This window comes from Tenrec ecaudatus, chromosome 6 (assembly GCF_050624435.1).
Source record: "Tenrec ecaudatus isolate mTenEca1 chromosome 6, mTenEca1.hap1, whole genome shotgun sequence".
Lineage (NCBI taxonomy): Eukaryota > Metazoa > Chordata > Mammalia > Afrosoricida > Tenrecidae > Tenrec > Tenrec ecaudatus.
In genome coordinates this window covers 131,892,040-131,910,393 of record NC_134535.1, presented here as the reverse complement: position 1 = coordinate 131,910,393, position 18,354 = coordinate 131,892,040, and the positions used below count along the sequence as shown (strand labels likewise).

At 48.2% G+C, this 18,354-nt stretch overlaps 1 protein-coding gene across 2 annotated transcripts in view; it reads left to right on the top strand.

Annotated features, from left to right (window-relative positions):
• Nucleotides 1-18,354, top strand: part of SLC6A13 (solute carrier family 6 member 13) — a 51,172-nt gene that overhangs the window by 21,506 nt on the left and 11,312 nt on the right. Inside the window, exons 2-6 of one of the 2 annotated variants that reach the window (XM_075553149.1) lie at nucleotides 2,368-2,502; nucleotides 3,680-3,820; nucleotides 10,009-10,093; nucleotides 10,668-10,800; nucleotides 11,721-11,855. In XM_075553149.1, the coding sequence (XP_075409264.1) occupies nucleotides 2,368-2,502; nucleotides 3,680-3,820; nucleotides 10,009-10,093; nucleotides 10,668-10,800; nucleotides 11,721-11,855 (629 nt within the window). The remainder of the gene's footprint in view (nucleotides 1-2,367; nucleotides 2,503-3,679; nucleotides 3,821-10,008; nucleotides 10,094-10,667; nucleotides 10,801-11,720; nucleotides 11,856-18,354) is intronic. The other variant, XM_075553150.1, reaches the window with a different exon arrangement.

Here is an 18,354-nt window from a genome sequence, read left to right as displayed (position 1 = left end):
TCCCTGTCTCTCGGTAGCAATCTTCTCTGAGGTCTCTGAGTTTCTCTGTGCAGGAATCCCATATCCAAAGGAGTCACTTCACGCCTAGCTCTCCTTTCTTGGTGGTGGTAGGTCCTGCTCTCGGTTGCTCTTCTCTCCTTTTATTCCGTGTAAGATATAAGGTTTTGTAGACCATACTCCAGAGGAACTTTCACTATGGATCAGGGCTGCAATGAGATTAAAGGTGTTGCACCCTACCCACGCTTAATCATCTTACCACTTTATCACTTACCACCGATTGGCTTATGGGGATCATGACATAACTACCACATTACATCATTTCGGAACTGCCAAACCAGAGAATCACAGCCTATGCAAGTTGACATATAATTTTTTTGGAGAAAAAAATTCAGTCCATGACAATATAGAATATGGTTATAGTATCTATTTATTTATTACTATGTAATTAACACACAGGGTCACTATGAATCAGAATCCACTCATGACAATAGATATGTTGATTCTAAAACCTGTGTCAGTTTCGATTGGTTTATTTACTCATTGTGGGCTATATTTTCCTTCTTCTCTGCTTGCCTCTTTTTCTTTAAACTTTTTAGTGTGAATTAAGTGATGGCTTACAATTCCACAGTCAACGAGGTATGCAGATTTTGATTCAACTCATTCCTCGGTGTACCCTCATTTCCTCTCCTTCCTTCCTGCGTTTCCTGTTTCTGTTCCCCCTTCTCCCTTAACCCTCTGGAGTTTGTCTTTGAGTAAATACTGCCCTTTGACCTTAAGTAGTTGATTATTCTAATGTAGAAGTGGGTTCGGTTCCAGACCTGAAAGGTAAGGGTCATGGTCATGGTCTCAAGTTCTCATTATTCTCTCTGTGTTTCCTCCTACTCGACGAAGGACCTTTGAATGTGAGCCATTGGGAGACCATTTGGTAGGGATAGCCAGGTACCATCCTAGTTCTTCTGGCTCAGGAGTGTGGAAAAAGATGTTTGCATGATCTATTAGTCCATCGAAGTAATTATGTCCATGTGTCTTTCCAGTTTTAATGGGAAGAAAGACACTGTGATTCTGCCTTGCTGGTGGCTATTTTGTATTTCTTTTATTTTTGGGGGGTTATTTTGTATTTCTATAAATATTTTGACCTTTGTTTTGGGGCTTGGTCTTTTTGAGTTACTTACTCTCATTGGGTCTCTCTTTTATGATTTGTTAAACAAATCTGTAGCTAGTTGTTTCCCACTCCTGGGACATCACACTTTGATGTACTCTGCTCAGTGCCTTGTGAATCTTGATGTTAGTCTGTCTGGTAGGAGTGGGGACTTTTCCCAACCTTGTGTGTGCCCCGGTCGCAGTGACTCTTAGTCTTTGGGGATGGCTATTTCCTTTCCTTGCTTGGGGTCCTGTTCTCATGTATGTACTGACTAGTACTCTCGAATGTTATAGGGGGGCTCCTCTGCAGAGCAGGGATTTCTTCTTGGTGCAGTTCTGTCCTCTCTGGTACTCTATCTAGAGAACCGCTCTTAGTCAGCAGATGGCGAAAATGCCAACTCTTCTGGCTTTGGTAGACATATCTTAGCCAGGGATCATGAAAACCGATGCAGAAACAACTTCTTCTGGGAAATTTGATTTCAGCCTGCTGGAATGACGTAGTGAGCAATTGCTTCCTTGGAAAGGACGACAGCCTATGGGCTGGCTTAATGCTCCTGGCATCCGTTATTCAAGGAGCTCTGAGCTATTGACACAAGTTATGAGTTATTGAGGCAGCATTGAGGGTGGAACTGTGTCCTCTCCAACTATATGTTGAAATCCTAATCTGATCCCTGTGGGGGCAATCCTGTGGGGGGACAGTTTTTCTTTGTTGCGTTAATGTTGCTATTATCAGTCCAGGGTGCATCCTAAACCTAACTACTTCTGAGTGAAATCAAGACCAGCGTAGCCATGGAGACAAGGGAGCACAAACAGGTGAAAGATTGATGCCACGGTGAAGGTTTCCTGGGAAACCGGGAGTGCTGGGGCTAGAGACGCCGAGGCAAGGATTCCCCCTCCAACGGCTCCACGTCTAGTCTTTCTTCACTGTGAGAAAATAAATGTATGATCATCCAAGCCGCCCATCTATAGTAGCTCTGTTTCATCAGCACCGAGAAACTAAGGCAGGCAGTACTGATGTCTGATGGGAAACAAACCTTGGTAGGGGCAGACTGGAATTCACAGGGGAAAGAAGCAGGGCTCAGCAGATCTCAGGTACCTTGCTAACTTTTGACCCTTGCCAGGGTTCCCCACATCCAGACAGATGCCCCACTCCGGGATGCTGATTGACAGCATAGGATGGTAATGGGAGAAGGGGCAGGTGGCGCATAGCCTGTTTCCCACCCACAGGTGCCTTCTTCATCCCCTACCTCATCTTCCTCTTTACCTGTGGCATTCCTGTCTTCCTGTTGGAGACAGCGCTGGGTCAGTACACGAGCCAGGGAGGGGTCACCGCCTGGAGGAGGATCTGCCCCATCTTTGAGGGTGAGTAACGCTGGACCTGATTCCAAGGTTGGGGCGCTTATTGGAATGACTGGTTTGTTAGGAACAGTGCTGGGATTGAGACAAGACCATCTCTGTGATGGGTCCTCCTCTTGCAGGCAACACACGAATGGTCCATGAGGAGGTGGAGGGTGGATGGAAGCAGAGACACGGCAAAGGCTTCGGGTTAAATGAGTATTGTCCCAAGATATTGTAGCTGCATTCTAGGGGTCTTCAAGAAAAGTGTAGAAATAGTTCGATATCTTTTTATTTCACTTTTCCGTGAATGGTTTGATGTCCCTTTGGATTCAGAACAATGAATTTGTATTTTAAGAACATACTTAATCAATTGCAAAATACTTCTAAAGAGAATTTTAAATGAAAAAAAATTCTTTAATTGTTCTTCCGTTTTAACACAACTACTTAAAATTCCAAACTCACTGCCAGCAACTCAGTGTGACCCCCTGTGGGTTTCTGAGCCTGCAACCCTTCATGGGGATAGAAAAGCCCTGTCTTTCTCCCTCAGAGCTGCTGGTGGTTTCGAACTGCCAACCACACAGACAGCAGCCCAACACATAACCACTGCACCAGCAGGGCTCCTTGAAGTGCAGACAGGTTTGAGAACCACTGGGTTATCCATCACCTATAAGCAATTTTGGTAGGGCTATAGCCCAGATGATGTTTCACGATTCATCTCATTTTTGCAAGCCACTTGTTTATAGGGGTAGGGGGCTGTCGATCTTTTTTGAGGATGCTTCTTCATGATTTGCATTTTTTTTCATTTTCTTTGTAAATTGTCTGCTCCTGGGCTTCACACGTGTTCACATAGTCCAGAAGTGTATCAGACTAGTCTCGGGACACATTAATTAGTGCGATCTTGGAGTTAGTCTTTCACATTTCTAAATTAACTCGGACACCAGGTAGGGGCGGGGGTTGCTCTCAACAGTAGGGGGCTCACCAGTAAACATGAATGTGCAGCAGAAGACAGAGGGAAAAACCTCCCTCGGAAGGGTGGCTGCGGCTCGGCTTGAGCAGCCCACTCCTGGGTGCCCGGGGGTGGTGGGTGGTGAGGAGAGAACGGGGAGGCTAGGCCCCACTCTTCCTGACTGAGGACCTTGCCAGGGGACCAGGGACGGGCAGCGCGTGAGAAATCCGCCCAATTCCACCGGTTTCTCCCCAGGCATCGGCTACGCCTCCCAGGTGATCGTGGTTCTGCTCAACTTCTACTACATCGTTGTCCTGGCCTGGGCCCTCTTCTACCTCTTCAGCAGCTTCACCACGGACCTTCCCTGGGGGAGCTGCCGCCACGAGTGGAACACAGGTCAGTCCGCAGACTTAGACCGAGCAGAGCCGCGCACAGAGACCCCGTAAGACAAGGAAGAACTGCAAGGTTGCAGTAGCCGGCCACCGCCTCTTTCCCGGCTGCGCGCCTGATAGGCTTGAGCCAGGGGCATTTCCCGGTACCCCGGGGGCTCTTTACAGCAAGGACATCGCTCAGAATGTAAGGGCGTCACGGGCATGGTGCCAGTCTTTTTTAGAAAGCTCATGTATTATGCCAATAGAATGGACTGATTTTTATGTAAGTTAGCAATTTATTTCACATTGCAACCTGGTTTGTTTGATACATATGTATGAGGGTGTGTGTGTGTGTGTGTGTGTGTGTGTGTGTGTGTGTGTGTTCTGACTATTTTAGGGTTTTAAAGACCACAATCCATCTGGGTTTCACCAGGAACTAAGATACTTTGTATGTCATCAATATTATTCATAATAGCAATTCATTTTCTCCTTTGCTGTCTCTTCTATTATAGCGGAAATACCACAAGTGAGTGCCTTTAGAGAACAGAACATTTTTCTCTGGTAGTTCAAGAAGCTTGTGTTAGACTACAGAAATAAATTCATAGACACGCATGTGCATAAGAAAGCGCTTTATATAAAGAGTTATTGTACATTAAGAAAACATCACAGCCCAGTCCGCATCAAGTCCATAAGTCCAGTATTAGCCCACATGTCTGATACCAATCTATAAAGTCCTCTTCAGACTCACGAAACACATGCAATGGCGCCAAATGCAGGAAGATCACAGGCCAGTGGGTGGGAAGTCTTGTGGATCCAGTGGCGGTGGAAGCATCTCAGCGCTGGCAGGGTCTCCATGTGGCTCCTCCGGCTCCAGAGCGCTGGCTGCATCAGTGCAGTGCTGTCCAGCTAGGCACCAGCAATGCCTCACGGAGAGTGTTTCTGTGCCCCACCTCCAGCGAGCTGTTTGTCTCCTTAGTGCCTCCAAATGAGGTCATCCACCTGCCACCAGACTGACAGGCTAACCTCCACCCCTTCACTCTTTTAAACTTTTTTTGACTTAAAAAAAAATTTCCTGGGAGCTCTTATAGCTCTTGTCACAATCCATTGTGTCAAACACATCTGACATGTGTTGTCATTATTTCTTCAAAACATTTTCTTTCTACTTGATCCCCTAGCATCAGCTCCTCATTCCGCCCCCTCCCTGTGTCCCCTCCCTCCCCATATCCCCTTGATAATTTATAAATTCTTTTTTTTCATGTCTTACAACGACCACTGTCTCATTTTATCCACTTTTCTGCTGTCTGTCCCCCTAGGAGGGGGGCCATGCTGACCATTGGGATCAGTTCCTCCTTACTCCCCGCCCCACTTACCCTCCTAGTATTGCGGCTTCCCTTATTGAACCTGAGGGGATTATCTGCTCTAGATTCCCTGTACTGCCAGCTCTTATCTGTACCAGTACACATGTTCTGGTCTAGCCAGATTTGTAAGATAGAATTGGGGTCATGGTAGTAGGGTGGGGTGGGGGAGCATTAAAGAGCTAGAGGAAGGTTGTGTGTTTCATCGGTGCTATACTGCACCCTGACTGGCTCTTCTCTTGGCCCTTCTGACAGGGGGTGTCTAACTGACTACTGATGGGCCTTGGGTCTCCACTCTGCCCTCCCCCTCATTCCCATTGATATGCCTTTTGCTTGTTGGTTTGTTTGTTTTGGGTCTTTAATGCTTGATTCCCGATCCCATCAATACCTCATGATCACACAGGCCCCCTTCACTCTTAGGTCTCAACTTGACAACAGATTAAGCAACTACCACAGGGTGTAATTGTGCCTCAAGCGCACTGGGGGCAGGTGTGGAGCTGGGTGAGTGCGGGGAGAGGCGGAGGTGCTGGAATGTAGGCTGCGTACAGTATTGGAAGCGGCTGCGGTGGCTCTGGCTTTCTTTGTCTGAGTGGGATGGGAAAGCCACTGGAGAGTTTTGAGCTGGGTGTGGCCTACAGGAACTTACATTTTATCATGGGAAGGCCAGGGTAGAAATGGGAGGCTAGTGAGGAGGCCTGCGATGATGGTGTCCTCTGTGGTGGTGGTGTGCGCCAGGGAGCCAATTCTGACTCAGAGAACTTAGTGGCGGAGCAGACCTGCCCCATAGGGTGTTCTACGCGGCAATCTTTATGGAGGCAGCTGGACAGGTCTTTCCCCACGATGGAGGAGGAATCATGAGAAAGGCACCATTCAGATATTTTGAAGACAGAGTCGACACGATTTGCTGATCTGGATTCTAGACCTCACTGTCATTTACAGGCTCTAGCCAGCCATTTTCAAAAAGCTTCCGTTCCTTCCTGCGTACAGTGGGGAAAACCCTCTGCTTTAAGATTGCCCAGGACTTTTGTACGAAACCCACACCAAAAAACCAACCTCACTGCTACCGAGTCGATTCCAACTGGTAGCCACTCTACAGGACAGGACAGAAGTGCCCCCGGGGACTTCCGAGACTGTAACTCTTCGTGGGCTTAGAAAACTTTGGTATTTTCCCAGAGTGGCTGGTGGTTTCAAACTGCTGATCTGATGCTTAGCAACTCCACAAAGGGAATGTGAAAAAGAGTGTGAATACTCTGTGAACTTTCAAAGTGACATGCAAATAATTACTGGATATACTCGTGTACAAGCTGAGTCTCTCAGCGCGTTTTCTATGCAGTTTTTGTAAAATTAGGTGCCTTGGCTGATACTCAGGTTGGCTGATACTTCAGTATATTTGGCATAAGTCACTACTTATTCAGCAGTTTGATGTTTTGCTTTGTTCATCTGAAGATAGTTTTTTTTTCAATTTCACACTTAAAAATGTTTTAACAGCTTTATTGCCATAATTTACATATCATATAATTCAATGGTTCAAACATATTTAAAAGAGTTGTGCAGTCATTTATTTCACATGTTTTAACTCCAGGTTCCTAACTCATAAGGAAAGCCTTGTATTTGACCTCACCAACACTTGTTGTCTTTATTTATTTATTGTGTCCTACATATAAATATGACATGTGCAAACTCAACAGCTTTTACATGTACAATTCAGCGATGGTGAATTATGTCCACCACTTTGTGCAACTATTACTACTATCCTTTCCCAAATTACACCATCACCATAAACACTTCTATATAATCATCTCCTACATTATCTGTAATCTCTCTCCTACATTCACTTTTCCATTTACTCCTCCTAACAATCCTTCCAAACAACCAAACTCACTGCCATTGAGTCCGTGCCGACTCAGGACAGGGCAGAGCTCTTCCTGCTAGTTTCCAAGCCTGCAACTCTTTACGGGACTAGAAAGCCCTGCCTTTCTCCCCAGAGAGGCGCATGGTTTAGAACTGCGGAACCTGCAGTTAACAGCCCAGTGCATAACCACTATGCCATAGGGCTTCTCTAACAATCCTACAGGAAGGATAGTAGTCTCATCTACAGTACAGCTTAAAGAGCTGAGACTGTAACTTAGGCCAGGCCACAAAGTTAAGAGCTGAAGAGTGAGGATTGGAGCCAGCGTTTCCTACCATTGTACCTGTGCTGTATCCCCTCCTACCATTGTACCTGTGCCATATCCCCTCCTACCATGGTACCTGTGCTGTATCCCTCCTATCATTGTACCTGTGCTGTATCCCTCCTACCATGGTACATGTGCTGTATCCCCTCCTACCATTGTACCTGTGCTGTATCCCCTCCTACCATGGTACCTGTGCTGTATCCCTCCTATCATTGTACCTGTGCTGTATCCCTCCTACCATGGTACATGTGCTGTATCCCCTCCTACCATTGTACCTGTGCTGTATCCCTCCTACCATGGTACCTGTGCTGTATCCCCTCCTACCATTGTACCTGTGCTGTATCCCCTCCTACCATTGTACCTGTGCCATATCCCCTCCTACCATGGTACCTGTGCTGTATCCCTCCTATCATTGTACCTGTGCTGTATCCCTCCTACCATGGTACATGTGCTGTATCCCCTCCTACCATTGTACCTGTGCTGTATCCCTCCTATCATTGTACCTGTGCTGTATCCCTCCTACCATGGTACCTGTGCTGTATCCCCTCCTACCATTGTACCTGTGCTGTATCCCTCCTACCATGGTACCTGTGCTGTATCCCCTCCTACCATTGTACCTGTGCTGTATCCCCCTACCATGGTACCTGTGCTGTATCCCTCCTACCATTGTACCTGTGCTGTATCCCCTCCCCCAGGAAACAAGTTGTGACTTCCTTCAGGCCAGTTAATTAGCTAGAAATATGAGTATCCATAGAGTTGGAAGCAGGTGACAAGTAGAGCCTCTTTTCATAGAGTAGAACTGTGTTCCATGTGGTATTCGATGGCTGATTTAAAAAAAAAACCAACCAATTTTTTCTTTTTTAAGTAAATCACTAGGCCTTTCATCTCAGGTGCCTTTGGTGAACTTGAGTGAACCTCCATCCCTTCAATTTCCTGCTGAGCATGTCAACCATTAGCCCCGCCCAGGGACTCCAAAACCCACTGCCAAGTTGCTGCTGCCTCACAGTGACCCTGTAGGAGAGAGGAGAACCACCCCTTTGGGTTTCCCAGACTGCAAACCTTTTCTTTCTTTAACAGTTTTATTGGCACTTCATTCACATATCATTCAATTCAATAATCCACTCACATCAAGGTGAATTTTAAAGCACCTTTTTTTCCTTGTACTCATTGTTATTTGTGTAATTTTTTTCAATTTTAGCAAAAAATATACACAACAAAGCATGCTCCAATTTGACAACTTCTACATGTATAATTCAGCGCCATTGATTATACTCTTCGTGTTGTACAACCATTGTTGATGTCCCTCTCCAAATTGTTCCACCACCGTTCACACAAACCCAGTGCCCCTGAGCAGCAGCGCTCCCTCCTTCTCTCACGGTCACCACAGGTTAAGTGTGACTTCTTTTCTTTTGATTGGTAGTTTTCTTGATATAATACTCACTTTTAAAAAGAGCTGACCCCCAACCATAAAATTATTTTCGTTGCTACTTCAAAAAAAAAGTTGTATATCCATCATAACAGTCAGTTCTAATGCTCCCTCCCCACTCCTGCATTCACTCCCCTCCTGCCAACTGACCCCTTCACCATAAACCCTTGCATCAGTTAGGTCTCTATGCATCCACTCCTTTTGTGCTTCATAAAGTAGAAAACCTAACAGAAACAATAACAAAACAAAATGAAGCAGAAAGAAGAAACAGTATTAACATAAAAATAAAAAGTAAGAAAGAAAAGACCACCAACAGTATTTAAAAAGTCAGAGAAGAAATTTCTGTCTTGGAACAAGCGAGAAATATTTGAGCCTAGAGCAAATTCAGGTTGGGTCAAGAGAGGTCAACTGAACAAGTATCATAGTCAACCCTGGTTGGAGCCACCTAAGTCAAGTTTACAATCATCTCTGTCTGATAGGAAAGCTGTTACAGTCCCTCACCTGTGGCTGATGGGACCTGCCCTAGGCTTACTCTGACTAGATCCTCTGCAGATAGATTTTGGTTTTCCACCATCGTCCATTGCCTTCTACAAATTGGGTGGCCACAATTTAAGTTGATACTTTTCCCTTGATCATATTTGGATTGTGTTATCATCATCTTTGGATCACATAGGCTGATGAGCTTCTTTTGTGTGGACTTAGCTGACACCTCACTTAGATGGCTGCTTCTTTGAATATACACCTAAAACCCCTGATACTCTTCAAATTCATAGCTGGGCACCATCTGCTTTTTTGACCACACTTTGCAGTAGCACTCTTATCTTCAGTGAAGTCAAGTGTGGAGCATGGTCGTGTTCCAAGACATAACTGTTCTTGGATTGGGGCTAGAATAAAGTGGAGCCCAGAGGCCATCTGCGACCGCAAGTCTTGATGGAAGCAGATAGCCTCATCTTTCTCCTGTGGAGTGGCTGGTGGGTTCAAACTGCTGACCGTGTGGTTAGCAGCCCAATGTGTTACCCAGAATGCTACTGGGACTCTGACGCATTTACAGACCTGTACATGCATGTGTGTAGGAGAGGATGAAGTCAGATTGTTGGGATCTTGTGTACATGCGGATGTTTTGTACAAACAACTTCCGGTTGGTTCCTTCTAGACATCTTGCTTCTCAGTCTCCTACAGGTTCACCCCAATCAGTCTAGTCATGCCAAGCGCTGGCTAATGACCTTTCTCTTCCTTCCTTCCCGGGACCCGCGGCTAGAACGCTGTGTGGAGTTCCAGAGGACCAATGGCTCCCTGAATGTGACCTCTGAGAATGCCACCTCCCCTGTCATCGAGTTCTGGGAGTAAGTGAGGTCCTTTTACGACCCCAATGTGGGCCCTGTGTTGAGAGGAGGGTGTGGGCACTCTCCGTGGACAGCAAGGAAAGATTTTTCATTTCCTTCTTTGGCCATGTCCGTGGCTTCTTTTCTGACGGGTGTGTCTGTGGTGTGCTGAGATTTTTGCTTTCCCCTCCAAGTGTTGGGACTCACGCTCCCAACTCTTCTCTTCAGCTGCATAAACCCTGCCACTTCCTTCCCAAACAGTCACACCCACCCAGGGCAGGCTACTTACACACCCACCACCTAGGGCTGAGAATGTATGTTTGTGCACCTTCTTCCCCAGGTTAAATTGGTGTGCAATCTCTCAGCGCAAACTCACCTGGGGAGAGCTTTTGTTGGCTGCGCTTTCTATCTGCCCCCATATCTGGGCAAAGGAGAGCCTGATGGATCTGGGTGAAAAGACCTGAGAAGTCCTTTATTTGGACAAAGCCTGGGGCACAGCTCCTCTGCTGGAGGTGTGGCTGAGCCAGATAAGAGCCCTGCCAAGTTGGGGCCTCGGCAAAAGTTAGCCTAACTCAATCAAGTCTTCTCATCCCAGGAGGCGAGTCCTGAAGATCTCCGATGGCATCCAGCACCTGGGGGCCCTGCGCTGGGAGCTGGCCCTGTGCCTCCTGCTCGCCTGGGTCATCTGCTACTTCTGCATCTGGAAGGGGGTCAAGTCCACAGGCAAGGTCTGTGTGGGAGAGTTCTTGTCACTGCCCATCCTAGGGCTTTCTTCCCTCACTGAGGATCGGGTCACCTCAGAGTTCCCTAAGGGGGTAGCCTAGTCCCATGGCTGGGGCTGGATGCAGGGCATGGATAGCCCAGTAGAGATTATACGTGACTTCCTTCTTTGATTCCGTGCCTCTTCCTGGATTCCATCAACATGCTCTGCAATGGAGGGAAGAGAGAAAGGCCGGAAGGACTCCTCCACAGGAACTTAATTTTGGAATTCACAGAGTCCGTGGCTCCATAGTTCCTCCTGGCGAGTCTGCTCTTGGGAGCAGGGTCTTGGAGGGCTCTTTCCTTGAGAGCAGGGATCAGCAGACTTTTGAGATGGAAGAGCCAATCCTGTCCCTCACAACCACTGAACAAAGTTAATCGAGAGCCAGACATTCATTTTTACAGGCAAATGACATCACCGTTATCTGAATCATGGCCTTTCAGAGCCACACATAGGGACCGGAAGTGTGACCTAGGGCTCTCTCTCCAACATCAGCCTGCAAAAAATGTTGGAGGGCCCAGATTCCTCTTAGATCTCTCTCTGGAACAAAGCTTCCTTCCTCCTGGCTGCTAAGCTCAAAAACTCTGTGGGTACAGGGACCGTGTGTTAAGGAGCTTGTCGTTCCTGGCATTCCTTGACATGCCTCCAAGTCCACTTGTTGGGAGAATTGCCTAAGCTCCTTCTGTCACTCCACACAGACTTACTGCAGCTGGGCCAGGGGTAGCGGGAAGGAGAGAAAGGGTGGGCTGGGGCTCCAGGCACAGGGGAAATGGCAGAGATCAGCTGGGGGAGGGAAGGAAGAGCCCCTTAGTCCTTTTCGTTGGATGCTCCCTCTCCCCCAGATTGCCCGCCTCCTCTTTCCTCGCTCACCGGCCCCTTGCTTCACAGGTGGTGTACTTCACAGCCACGTTCCCTTACCTCATGCTGGTGGTGCTGCTAATCCGAGGGGTGACTCTGCCGGGGGCAGCCCAGGGGATTCAATTTTACCTGTACCCCAACCTCACGCGGCTATGGGATCCCCAGGTAAGACGCTCCAGCAGGCCTGTCCCCCTTCAGGCCCAATACCTGGGCATACACAGGGCGGGGCACCCTTCCTTCCCCAGAGAGCTGTAAGCAAGTGCTCTGCCCACAAAGTGTGTGTCGTGTCAGGTTATCCCATAAGCCAGGCAAGCACAGGCTTACTTGTGCTTACCGATGAATCTACAGTGAACTATTTCACCTTTTTTTCACCGCATCTGAGACCCGGCTTCTCAGGATGGCTGGCATGTGTCTCTCTCCCAAGCCCTTAGCACCTTCCTGCAGAATCAAAGCCCCGTTTCAAATGGACCATCTCGGACAGGGGCGGTGTGCCAGAGAGCAAGGCAAGCACTGTCTTACTGCTGCTTGTCTAGTCATCCTTTGTGAATAGTGTCATGTGTTTTTTCACACGCCAGAGACGTGGATCTCATGAAATGGTTCACTCCATGTGAGCAAGCAGGCACAAGCAAGTCCGTGCTTACCTTTCTTCCCGGATGATCTACTCTGGGGTGTCTGAGACCGTCTCTCCATGGCTCACCGCTGTCAGGGAACCCCCAGGGGCTGCGGCCCGGCACGATTTCTCCAATAGCCCTGCAGCTCCATCACTGAGAGCGGGACTCCTCCGCTGCACCCCAACCCCACCAGCACCCATTCTGTCTGTCTCTGTGCCTTCCCATCTCACTTCCTGCAGAACCTACTCTCCATTGCTGCCCTTAACTTGCCTCTCTCTCTCTGCTCTGTCCCTCTGTCCCTGTGACCCTTTCCTTAGCCCCAGGCCCCCCAGCACCCCCACCACACGCACCAGCTGGGCTGGTATTTTTTTTTGTCAGTTGTCAGGAGGCTCCCTTCTCTTTCCCAACTCCTCCCTCTGCTGCAGCCAACTTTCTCCAGAGCCCAGGCGGGAGGGGCGGTGCTGCTTGCTGCCTGGCACAGAAGGCAGCGCCACCCTAGAGCCCCTATAGTTTCGTTGCCCACTTATATCCCAGCCTCTGCCTCCCTGAAACAGAGGGGAATGTGCACAGCCTCCTGGGGGGAATGTGTGCCACCCAGGGGGCCTGAGCGCCGGGTGCCGGGTGCCGGTGGAGGCAGCTCTCGATGCCAATGAAAGGGATGCTGGGAAGATGTCAGGGCAGGAGACTCCCGCCACCCAGGGGACCACCACTTGGGTGGATTTTCAGAACCCATGGGAATAATGAGGTAGCAGCACACTCACGGAAATGACTGAGCGGGGGCAAGAGAAATGGGAAGGGCACACGGTCGCTCTGTTCCCTGGGACTCAGTTCACACGGAGACCAGGGCTCCCTCCTGTGTGGGATCTGGAGTGACCCAGAAGTATTCTGAAGTCTCCTGACCCCCCCCCCCCCAATGGGGTTCTAATTTCTTCCATCCGGGTGCTTCCCAGAAGAATCCAACAGCAGACCTAGTCCGAAAACTCCCTGTAATCAGACACTCCCAGGTTGCCTCGGCCCGGGAATCTCTTCTGGAGAGAGAGAAATCGCCCCTTTCTCCTCACACTTCTTCCACCGTGCGGAGGTACAGGTGGTTGCTGCACCCGTTTGCAAGTGGGCAACAGGGCTGTGGTCGGGTTTGGAACCAAACGGTAGAGCCCCAGCTGTTGACACCGAAAGGAGCTCAGAGACCAGCGGTCTAGAGCAGTGGTTCTCCACCTTCCTCATGCTGTGGCCCTTTCACACAGTTCCTCATGTGGTGCTGAGGCCCAACTAGAAAGTTATTTTCGATGCTACTTCATCACTATCATTTTGCTTACTGTAATGAATCAGGTGAGCCCTGTGAAAGGGTCATTTCGACCCTCAAAGGGGTCGAGACCCACAGGTTGAGAACCACTGACCTAGTGCAGCCCCCTCTCATTGTGGGAACAGAGAGCGAAGGCCACACAGCAAGTCAATGGCGGGTCAGACAAAGTGTGGTTGTTTTTAAATTTATTTTGTGAGCCTGGGACCAAGCGCAGTCCAGCTGAGAGAAGGCTTTGGGCACCAGGGTTTACTGATTGCTCGGGTCTGCCTGTTTGAGAGGCAGTGGTTCTGGAGCAGCAGAGGTATAGACAGTGACCAGTGTAGACAGGTCCCCTTTATTTGGTGACAGGGCTGAGAGGGAGGACACGAGTTCAGAAAGGGAGACAGTCAGGGAAGCTGGAAGCCATAGAAGGGAGAAAGGTGTACAATCCCCCGACGGGACCTGTGATCAAGGCCTTGTTTGTCTTGATAAGCTCGTCAGAGGTAAAAAGCATTGTTTACACACGCCTGGCACAGTTCCGAGGTTGATATGCATGCTGTCAGCCCATTCTCACGGCAGAGCCCATTTGACAGATTAGAAAAGCAAGGCCTTAGAGAACGTAAGCATTTCCCATCTTCACACCTGCAACCAGAACCCAGGTCTGAATGGTGTTAAATCCCATGAGGCCTCGTGATGGCCTCTTGGAGGCAGGGTCGCTTCCCCTTTGTTTCACGCACCACGAAGCCATTCCGCAGAAATGTCTTGAGCACCAGTGTGTGCCAGCCCTGCTTGGGGCAGAGCGCTTCAGATGGAGAAGGTAGACCAGAGAGCCTCCTTTCACTTGACCAGTTGACAAGCCCATCATTCTGGGTCTGTTGTAACTCTTATTCTCTCTCCCAGCACTTGTTGGGAGAATGCCCAAGTCCTTTCCAACCACTTAACAAATATTTACCGAATGTGAGTCAGGGAATCAAGATAAGACATCTCTTTTTATCTGCGCTCCGGGATAGCATTCTTTGAGCCCTGGCCAGCTGTAAGCTTTGCAGGGAGCATCTATCCAAGTGCTTTGAGGCCTCAGGGAAGGACATGCTTCAAGAGCCTGGTCCTGAGCTTTGGAGCAGCCTTGTTAGCTGCCAGGTCCTGGTCCCCTGCTGAAGTGAGCCCTTTGTTGTCATGAGCAGCACCTGCAGGGTGGACGCCCCTGCCAGAGCCCTAATTGATTCTGCTTGGCACTCCCTGGGAAGTGTGATAATTCCAACTGGCATTTGCCTGGCACTTGAGAAAGGTGCAAAACTCCTGCTAGCGGACAACAAAGACATGGCTCTGCTAAACACACTGCCAAGCACGCTGGCTGGGAGCTGGGAGCCAAGGACACAAGGCTGCCTCTTGCTGGGCTTTCCTCCTTCTTGGCTGGGCAGCTGTGTGTTGGGCAGGTGGCTGTCTTCCCTGAAATCCCCCAAGATTCATTGGTTCACACGCGTCTTAGGTGCTGGGGGCCCGGGCACATCGGTGTGCCGTATGCATAGTCTAACTCAGGGCTCCTCAAACTAGTTAACCAGGGGGCCAGTTCACTGTCCCCAAGACCCGTTGGAGGGCTGGACTCTAGGTTTAAAAAAAAAAAACACAAACAAATTCCTAGGCACACTGCACATATCTTAATTTGAAGTGAAAAAACAAACGGGGCAAAAACACCCGGCGGGCTGCATAAATGTCCTCGGCGGGCCGCATGTGGCCCGCGGGCAGTAATTTGAGGATGCCTGCATCTAGCTGCTTGTTTCTTTCACTTGCCCAGTGGCTGTGGCCTTCTGCCGACTGTGCTTGGTATGTCTACGAGGACTGGCATCTCTCATGCAGCCATTCTAGCGAAGGCTTCGTTACGGGAGGAAGTTCCGACCCAAAGCTCAGAAGGTGTCTTTTCACGTTGGTGTTTGCTGCCGCCATTAGGTGTCCTCGAGCTGATTGTAACTTATGGCCATCCAATGTGGTAGAGTTGAGTTGTCCCACAGGGCTTCTGGGCTGTCATTTTAATAGAAGCAGACCGCCCCGGGCTTCTGCTCGGTGGGTTTCGATCTATCGCCAGCCTTTCAGTTAGAGGCTCAGTGCTTCACCCCTGAGCCAGCGGGGCTCCTTGATTTCGGGGTAGTACCCTGACGTCATCGATGTCACCTCACTACTATGGACAGGGGAGTTGCCTTTTCAAATAATGACAGCACACCGTTTTAACAGCTAACATTTATGACCTGCTCTTTATTCACCACTTAACTGAGTGTTTGACGCTGTTTAGCCTCCCGTTCAGTTCTACCGAAGAAGGTGTTACCCAACTTCTACAGAAGAAGGAGGGGAAGCTTCCGGGACTCAGGAAAATCGGACCCCAGCCACACAGCTATATGTGGAGGGGAGTTTGGGTTCATCCCAAGGAATCTTTTGGAGTCTGCTCTCGTAATCACGATGCCACAGCCTTTTCTAGAGGCCGGGAATGATTTGAGAGTTTGCAAGTCTGCTTTTGTTTGCTCTGGATAGCGGGCTAGGAAGCGGATGTTGTTCTCAACCTCCAGCATTTCGCATGAACGACCCTAGGAGAAAAGCTGCAATCGATTCTTTCGTGCACCAGTAATGTATGTCTGATAGTGACAAGGGTTAAGGTGTAAGTGAGAGGCACGCTGGCTGTGATGGTTGAGGTGATGTACCAACTTGTCTGGACCAGGAGTATTCCTGTTTGGCAGTTATGTCACCATGCAGTTGGGCAGTTATGTGATAAGATGGCTATCTGTCATTTTGTGACCTGATGTGGTTCCCCTTCATTTTCAAAAGAGGCGGATTTTCTCCTACCAATGTGGTCTTTGGAAGCTAACCATCCTGCTAGTGAGGAGTGAGTGCACACTATCTAGTTGACACATTTCCAACCAGTGAAAAGTGGGGTGCAGAGAGACTACATGACCTCCCTGAGACCACACCACTAGTAAGTGGTAGCTTTAGGAGTTGAACGCAGATCTGTTTGTGCTTGTCCGTCCCACATAATGGCCTTCCTAAAACTGGGAGCCGTTAATCCTTCTGGAAGAGGATGGACTCAGATCAGAAACAACTTCTCCAGGGCTCTCTGTTCCTCCAGAACACCTGTGATTTTACTCACACTCCATCAAGTATTTTTTTAATAATGGGGAAAATGTATATTAAATTAGTCAACATGTTTTGTTTAAAAAATTTAAACTGAGTGCCAGGAGTCCTTTGTCCACTCTACCCCCTCTGTTCAGTACTGCGGTTCAGAGTCTCATCTCCATATTTAAAAATTATTAGATTAGAATAATATATAGTTCTTAGGCTGCTCTATCTTTCCTGAAAGCTAATTTTAAATTGTGAATTAGCCGGGGGGCATGGGGGGCAGGTTTCAAGCCATCAATTTCATGCTCTACAATTTCGGCTACTTATTTACCTCCTCCAGTAACTTGCCCTACCCATCCCCCCCCCCACACAACTTTGATTTCTCTTCTCCCTCTGTCCCCCTGCTGTTTAAAAAACTAATTTTAACAGTTTTACTGACACATAATTCACGTATCATACAATTCGACAGTTTAAATTTTTTTCAAAAAGAACTGTGTAACCATCAGTAAAATCAATTTCAGAACATTTTCTTCTTTCTTGTCCTCATTAGTTTCCCATTTGCCCCCAACCTCCCCTCCCATAGCCCTAAGAAAATATTAACTCAGGTACTGTCTCTATAGATTTACCTATCCTGGATTTCATCTAAACACACACACACACACACACACACACACACACACACACCCCAAGGCAAAATAATAACCAAAATCAAACAGAGGAAAACCTCAATTGCAAGGAAAGTGGAAAATAATAAAAACGGGAACTCACTTTAAATGGCTGAAAAGGGAAAAAAAAAAAAGGCTGAAAAGGGAGAGCCAACGATAAGGTGTGACATTTTAACCTGACTATGTCTGAGTTAGTTCACTTCCCAGGGCACTCTGTCTCACAATAAGGCTGTTCACATCCCTGGCCAGTAGCCAGAGAGGATTCATTTATGTGGGCACCCTGCAAAGGGGTTTGAGGTTTTCATCGTAACTTTCATTCACAACCTTCTGCAAACTGGGTGCTTAGAATTTAAGCTATGATAGCGGTCTCTCACCCAGTCTTGGATTTTATTATTTGCAATCCTTGGATCACACAGGCTGGCGTGCTTCTTCCATGTGGACTGACGCCTCACTTAGATGGTTGCTTGTTTTAAGACAAGCCTTTAGCACTCCCGACGCAAGTCTTTCTGATAGCCAGGTGCCATCCTATTTCCTCACCACACTTTACTATAGCATCCATATCTTCAGCGATCTCTTCACGCGGGCAAGTATCAAGTACAGCCATGTGAAAAGAACTAATTGCTCTTAGATTAGGACTATAATTAAGTGTGAGCTCAAAATCCATCCATATACCTATGGTTTATATATGTCCCTGGTCTATTTTAGAGACATCATTCATTATCCTTTTATTGGGGAGCATTCTAAATCATGCCATGAGGCATATGGTAATTCTATCGATCTCAAAACAGAACAAATCATCGCCGTTGAGTCAATGCTGACTCACAGCGACCTTATAGACAGGGTAGAACTTTCCCTGTGAGTTTCCAAGGTGGTGACTGTCAATGGGAGTAGAGAGCCCATCTTTCTCCTGGTTTTAAACTGCCAACCTTGAATCACAGTCCAGAGCATAACCCCCACGCCACCAGACTCCCAATTCTATTGATAGTGATCAGTAATTTAGCCGATCT